The sequence below is a fragment of the Populus trichocarpa genome, chromosome 7 (genome assembly GCF_000002775.5).
Source record: "Populus trichocarpa isolate Nisqually-1 chromosome 7, P.trichocarpa_v4.1, whole genome shotgun sequence".
Classification (NCBI taxonomy): Eukaryota; Viridiplantae; Streptophyta; class Magnoliopsida; order Malpighiales; family Salicaceae; genus Populus; species Populus trichocarpa.
The window spans coordinates 6,173,084-6,181,416 of NC_037291.2; the positions used below are offsets into that span (position 1 = coordinate 6,173,084).

At 31.6% G+C, this 8,333-nt stretch overlaps 1 protein-coding gene across 1 annotated transcript; it reads right to left on the reverse strand.

Annotated features, from left to right (window-relative positions):
• Window positions 1–4,615: 4,615 nt before the first annotated feature.
• Window positions 4,616–6,296, reverse strand: LOC18101078 (dof zinc finger protein DOF5.7). The gene has a single exon (XM_006380521.3). It carries the CDS (start codon window positions 5,989–5,991, stop codon window positions 4,957–4,959), a length of 1,035 nt encoding a protein of 344 aa, XP_006380583.2. The 5' UTR covers window positions 5,992–6,296; the 3' UTR covers window positions 4,616–4,956.
• Between the last annotated feature and the right edge of the window lie 2,037 nt (window positions 6,297–8,333).

Genomic DNA, 8,333 nt, shown 5'->3' on the forward strand with positions numbered 1-8,333 from the left:
TAAGTACATAATTTTTATTTTGGTTAGGGAAAAAAATAAAAACTATCTTAATACAAAATAATTTTTGAGAATGTGACATGAGAACGTAGAGAAAAACTCCATGACTTTAGAAAACATAATTATTTTGCATTGAATTTATTTAAATTAAATTAACTTCTTAAAAAACAACATGATTTGATTGTTAATATTATCGGATCCACATTTCACCATTTATAGAAAGAAGGCCAATCCATTATAGCTTGGTTAGTTGGATAAGGCAGATGAATCTATTTTTGATGAAATTGCGTTTGTCTGACGTCAAATATTTCGTGCAATTGGTTTTATGAAAAAGAAGATTAAATTAAACGACCGGTCGATTGTTCATGAAACGAAACCAAAGAAAATGTTGCTTATTTATTTATTTATTAATATGAATATTTGATTCAGTTTGTATTTATCTTTATTAATTTTATAATTTTAAAATTAATAACCATGTAATTTATAATTTCAAGATTTATATTTAATGATTTTTAGAAAATAAACTTAAAATTTAACCAATTACACTATAACTCTCGTGGTCCAGTGATAAGAGATTAAGACCAAGAGGTTTGCTCCCTCTGTAATCTCAGGTTCGAGTCCTGTGGTTGTTAATATGATGATCACAGGAGGCTTACATGCAGGGGCGGAAGCAGGGGGGGCAAGCAGGGGCCCGGGCCCCCTGCAATATATATATATATATATATATATATATATATATTATTAGGTAATTAGATAATTAAATATGAGGGAGGGTTATATTTTTTTTATTTTAAAGAGGTGGGAATCTTAATTAAATGTGATTTTATTTTTTATTTCCTTTTAATTTACTCTTGATCTATGTGGAAAAGAAAAAAATATAAAGGCATTACTTTGTGAAATAAAATGCAGAGCCATCAATTTATCCTAATATAAATCCTGCAGCCGATAAAAAACAGAAATAAAAACATAAATCGCGAGCAAAATTTTTCTACAAAAAGATTAAAGCAGAGCTACTAATTAATTTATCTTTCATCAAACAAAACAGGGTAACTTAAATTTAAAATATATTTTTGTTTTGTTTTGAGATGTTTGTTAATAATTTGATGAGGTTTTTTTTTATAATTTTACCATTTTTTCTCCTTTTTTTTCTCAGATCTGCTAGTTCTACCAATTGTTTTTTGAATTCTTGTTATAGTGATTTTTTTTCTAATTAATTAGATATATTTTATTGGTTTGTTTTGATTATGCTTGGATTTTTTTTATGTTATGTTTTTAGCAGAGCCACCAAAATTATCAATTTTTTCTTACGATATATGTTTTGATTTTAGGTTGAGCCATTAACAAAATAAGAATAATTGATTTTTTTTCGAGAAAAAAAAGAAAAAATATTAATAACTCATAGCCTACTGAACGAGCTTTTTCAGCGATGAAAATTGTTAAAACAAGACTTCGCTATTGGATGGAGGATGATTTTCTTGTAAATTATTTGATTGTCTATATAGAAAAATAAATTGCTGAAAGATTCACAATTGATATGATAATCGATGATTTATATTCTATGAAAGAACGACGAGCACAATTAAAATAAATATGTAAGAATCATTCTTTATTATTTTTTGCTTTATTTCAAAGTTTATCAAATATAAATAATACTTCGTTTTAACTAATGTTTCTTATATATTTTGTATGTTTATATTTGATAGGTATAAAGACCAACAACATTAAAGTGATGGATACATTATAAAGATGAAATTAACTTTATTAATGATTTGACTCAATTTGGTATTGCTCCAAACCTTTTTACCTTATACAAAGGTCATTATATGTTTGTAGTAAGTTATTTGAATAAAACTAAATTATGTAGGTTTTGTTTTACAACTAATATACAATAAATTAAAAAATATATTATATTTTATTATATTAATTTTGGCCCCCCCTAACAAATAATCTTAGCTCCGCCCCTGTTTACATGGTTGTTAACTTCAGGACCCGTGGGATTAGTCGAGATACGCGCAAGCTGGCCCGGATACCCACATTAAACTAAAAAAAATAAAAAAAATTGATGGTAATTAGGCACAAAGTTGTTGACGGTGCGGAGGCCTGACCATTCGAGTATAAATTAAAAGCATCATTCTCATATATCACAAATATTGTAATATTTTGTGGTCGTTCTTGAGACGCATGGCCCCACGTCGGTTAATGAAGACACACCATCGAGGTAGTTGTCTGGTGGGGCCTGATCAGATTGGTCACAGCAAGCCAGGGGATCAGGGCTCTGTGTGTGTGTGTGTGTGTTCGAGGATGGGATGGGGTGGTGGCCCATATGTAATTTCTTGCTAGATTGTTTGGGCATGTAGGTAGGGTGGGTCATGAGCTTCTCGCAGGTTATTATAGGTTGTAAAATGACAGTTAACACAACAACACAACACAAGTAGTTCCAAGTCCGAACAAAAAGTTCTCTACTAGTGGAGTCTTTCACGTTAATCACGCAACTTCATGTTCCAGCAACAGCCCATCAATCCCCCACCACTGAACAAAAAGTTTTAGTCCCATTAATTTACATGATATGCCATTTGTTTTTAATTATATTATTCTATCTTAATTATTTGAATATACAAATAAAAAAGAAACTGGACCGAAAGAATTAATGTGAATAAAATTACGTACGGGTATATATATAGTAGTACAATCAAATAATTAATATCTAGAACCTGTTCATGTAGAAATTAGATATGTATATATTATAGTGTTTTTAGAATTAAAGTATAAAACAAACAGACAATCATACCTACGTACGGGATTTTGAGAAAAGAAGTTCTTCCTTACTCGATATACAAGAAGCATAAATTATAAATTCAGAGTGCAGTTTGATTTACATAAAAAAAAAACCAAAAACTTGTGTGATGATTTTTATTTATTTTTTTATTCACTTAATTTTCTAATACACAAAATTATTAACAGGAGGGGGAGTGTGACGAGCTAGCTAGGGTTCGGGGAAGCTGGCCTAAAATGCCAGAAGCTAATAATATCACATATACATATACATATACATATACATATACATATACATATACATATACATATACATATACTCGGGCTTTTCTAGCATGACTTCAACTTATCATATTTTCATTTTCACGTAAACATTGATATATATATATATATATATATATATATATATATATATATATATATATATATATATATATATATAATAAGGGCATCTACGCTTATGGCAAACGAGAAGTAAAATTGAAAATTTATCATTTTTTGCCTATATATAATTCTTGTTTTATGCACTCCAACAGGATAACCATGTAAAATGTTAAAATCTCATTTCTCAACAAAAAAACAAAATCATTCCTATATATATAGAAAAACAAGAGCATAATTAATTTATTAAAACAACAATAGTTTTTTATTTTTTAGCATATCAATTAAATTAAAATGCAATTGATTTTTTTTAGAGTGCATATAAATAAAAAAGCTATATATATTATGAATTTGACTTTTTAAAATAGGGGAGATGCTCTCTCTAGTATCCATATTTAACTTCATAATGCTAGCTAGGTTTAAAGAGTATCTAACGCTAATATATATATATATATTGTGCTTAATTATATAGGAGGACCCCCTCATTTTTATTTTTTATTTTTTAATTATTAGAGGGGTTGTATTTGTATGCCCAAATAACGGAAGTAGAGAATAAAGATGGAAAGGCAATCGAAGAAAAAGCAAGGCTTTCTTTCTTTCTCACTATTCACAAACAGAATCACAATGAGAGGTGATCAGTAGGAGTCGTAGTGGCTGCAGCAGCAAATTGGCACGAAGGGGTTCACTCCCCAAGACCCTAGCTAAAAAGCTAAACAAAACATTTTGTATGCTAAAGAAACAAACCCTAAGCTAGCTTTAGATGCCATCTCTCTCTCTCTCTCTGTACATATGTTGACAGTCTTTCATTCAATACACTTTCAAACCACCACTTTTTCAGACACCACCAAATCACTCCACACTGCAACTAATTATTATGCGGAGCCCTATGCGCCAGAGAGAAAGCCAGAGAAATAGAGAGATCAGAGAAGGTAAAGCAGCTGGCTAGCTAGGGTTTTTAACATTGCAGGGCTACGAGGGAGGACCTATGCAGAGAAAACCTTGCTCACCCAGTTACTGATACTGTGATGTTAATTGGCATTGTTTGCTCAGTAGCTGAGCTGAGAGAGAAAGAGCAACAGACACACTGAGACAGTGAGAGTTGTGGATAATGACTGAACATAAAACAAATCAAAGATATGGCTTTAACTCTCCCCATTTAATAACAGTCCAAAATTCACACAGATCCCAAAGAGAAAGAAAATAGAAAAGATCCCAAATATAACTGTTGAAGAAAAACGTTGGAGTGACTTTCTAGCTTGTGAGGCATGGATGAGCACCAATTTACCATAACAAAAGGCTATAACATGAGTAATATGGAGCTACACGATACCTGAGTAGCATCTCCTACAAATGATCGATCATGTAGTGCAAAATTAATTACCATCCATTGTGCTTAAATTGATAACAGAAATATATATATATATTTTGTAATGCTACGTATATAGCATCCACCACTTTCTTTTTCATCTGAAACTGGCCTTTTATTTCTATCATAAACAGCTAGCAGGAGTCCTGCATCTTTGTAGTAAATATGCAAAATTAAGCGATACATCGAATAGCGAAAAGAAATATTATCAGCACAAGTGTAGCAACAGCAAGACCTAAATTAAGCGATACTATTAATTAATATTCTCCAACGTCTTGCTAAGTACCAATACAAAAAAAAAAAGAAGATAAATACGGTCTCATTTTTCCCAACTTTTACAAGTTGATCTTTGTACCTCTAAATTGGGATTTAGATAATATTGTCGTTTTTTTTTTCCTATTTGCTTCAATAATGTCTACTTGATCTTGATACTTTCTTGTCTAGGGCAAAGCACTATACTGATGCAAATCACCCCATGCTTGAACCCCATTCCAATTGCCTGTGTTGTCATTATTGCCATTGTTGCTAGTATTTGTTGGCGTTGCAGTCACTTGAGAATATGAATTCCCAAAGAACCATTCTGTTGCTGTATCACCACTAGCTGCACCTTCTTTTCTTGAATTACCAGCTGCGCATACTTGTGGTTTTGAAATTTCAAGATTTTCAAACATAATAGGCTGTGGTTTCTGTACCTGGTTCTCAATAGGATCTGTAGAAACAGTGCTGCCATCTTTATGATTTTCTCCTGTACCAAATAGCATAGCCAATCTCTGCTGCTGCAACTTCCAGTGTAAATCTTGGTTTATACAACTCAGAGACTCAATTGAAGACGGGAGATTAGTGTTGATATTCATTGAAGCACCACCAATGTTCTCCTGAATTGCACCACAAAACCCACTAGCAACCGAAGTAAGTGGATAATTAAACCCCATTAAGGAACAAGAACCGGTGGAGCTCACAGATGGATCAAGAGTGAAAGAAGGACTAGTAACAGTAGCTGCAGCTGCTGAAGTTGCTGAAATATCCCCAAATGAAGGGAAATGATTATATAAGCCATTTTGTGAAGGGTTTAGCCTAGGAAATGATAACCCACCAAGATTAAAATCAACGGCTGGGGAGAGTCCATGAAAGAAGCTGAATCCAGCGATCTCTGAGGAGCCACTGGAGTCTTTGGAGTCACTTGAGAGCCTTGAAGATGACTTTATCTTCTTGTTCTTTCTACAGCCACCGCCGATGGGTACGCTGCGCAAGGCTCCTCCTTTAGTCCAGTACCTTCTACAGGTCTTGCAAAAATGTCTGGGCTGTGTTAAGCTGTAATTGTTGTAGTAGCAGAATTTTGTGTTGGGTGACTCACATCTTGGACACTTCAAGGCTTGCTCTTGTGGCCTTGTCGTGGCTGTTTTACGGCTACTAGAAGAGCTTTGGTTGTCTTCTTTGGAGGTCTGTTTCTCCTGAAGATTATCTGGGGGCACCATGGAGGGAAAGAAAGTGAGAGAGAAAAGAATGGCTGTGTGTAAATTAGCAAGGTTGCGTATGCGATGGATTGCTCAGTTTCTTCTTGCAGAGGCAAAGATACTCAATTCAATGATGTCATGCATGGGGTGGAGAGGGGATGTTGATGGGGTCTTGTGATATTCATCAAGACAGGAGTTCTGTTTGGGGAAAGGAAGCTTTGTGATGTAAGTAGCTGGGTTTAGATCTGGTAAAGCTCTCTCCCTCTCCCTCTTTCTCTTTCTCTTTCTCTTTCTCTCTGTGTGTGAAAGAGAGCGCGGATTTAACTAGAAAAAAAAAAAACAAGGGGGAGGGGGTCCGTATATATACATGGAGAGAGAGGGAGTGAAGACAAGCAACAAATTAATGATTAAAAGTTGAAACTCATGGTCTGGCAAAATTGAGAGATCCATGACCATGAAAATGCCACGATTGGATAGAAAATATTTTATTGAAGATTCAAGACGCTGAAAGACACCTTTGATGTGCCACAATCATGAATTGTAATTGAACTCCTAAACATCTCATTGTAAAATTGTTGACATCCAAATGATATATATATAATTTGGAGAAATTCTTAATCACGTGATGATTATAACCGTGAAACTTTTAAAATTTTGAAAAATATAAAATGTTATTGTGTCATGTTTTGAGATATGATTTTTTTTTTCAATTAGCAACGTATGCATGTCATGAGAATGATATACTGTTACAAATATCGGAGGTGAGATTTTGCGAATGGAAGATTTTCTTATTTATTCCTTGTAAAAACTCAATGTTTTATTAAGTTTTGGTTTTTTTCTTCCTATTTTTCTTCATCTTATTTTTTCTTTGTAAATTGCCCTAAACATGACATTTTTTAGTTAAAAATTGACTTCTAAAAGATAGTTTTAATTACATTCTTCGGTATTTGTTTGATATTATGATGTATAATGATTTTTAAAAGTACTTTTCGCTTGAAAATATATCAAAATATTTTTTTTTATTTTTAACATCACATAAAAACTATTAGAAAACATTAAAAAAATATCAATTTAATATATTTTCAAGTAAAATACATATACTTTTGTAACACATCCAAAAATAAAATCTACTATTCTCCAGTACACTTATGGACAAATAGCTTTTATGCCTTAGAATAGTCTTTAAGAAGAATTTTATACATTGTAATTCTTTTATTTGTCCCATATCAACAAATTTGATACAGACTTTTTCTCTCTGTTTATTTTCTATAATTTAATTTTATAAGTTTATTGTTTCCTCTAGTTCTATGATTTATCTTTATTTACTACCTTTTATTTTTTTTATTTAGCATTTTTTTATTTAGTAACTTTAGAATCTCATATAAAATTTTCAGTATGATCCAACTGCCAGATCAAAAATTAGTTTTATTAATATAAGGATACACATTAAGAAAAGTTTGCTGCATCAATCTTCCTGAATTAGAGAGGACTTGTTCTCATGTTCAAACTGCTCTTGTTTTGATGTTGTGGTTGTCCAATCAAAAGCTCCTAACCCTTTACATGTTCAACTTTTTAGTTAGAAACATCATAGATGCTATCAACATGTTCATCCTTCAAGTTGAAGATCATATACAAGAACTCTTTTAGTAGCCTTCTTAAGGACTAAATAATTTCTCCCTTGTATCTAAAATGAATAATGTGAAATTTGTTTTAGGAGTTAATTGAAAAATTAGCTGTTGTTTTGAGGAAAATTAAATTTGCAAAATACAAAAGCATTATATATTTAATAGTTTTTAAATATTATAAAGGTAATTAATATATAAAAAAACCTTTTTTAAAAAAAATTGATAGTGCTTTTATACTACTTTAAAGAGGTAAAACAAAATTAACCCTATCCAAATGTAATAATGCATGGCTAGATGTACTTAGCCATAACGTAAAATTCATGTATGAACATCCCCAATCAAAATCATCTCTCTGGTTGATGTAGAACATGCTATAAATTTTGCCTTTTCAACATGCAAAGTTTTACTATTTTGCTTTTAATCACTCGAAGTGATGGAATTTCTACTTAGTAGAAAAACATACCTACACATCAATTTGCACTCATAAAACTCACTACCATATTTAGCAATACTATAATGGTTGGGCATGAATTTGATTTATAATAAAATAAAAATTTTGCCTTTTCAACATGCAAAGCTTTACTATTTTGCTTTTAATCACTCAAAGTGATGGAATTTCTACTTAGTAGAAAAACATACCTACACATCAATTTGCACTCATAAAACTCACTACCATATTTAGCAATACTATAAATGGTTGGGCATGAATTTGATTTATAGTAAAATAACTTATAATTC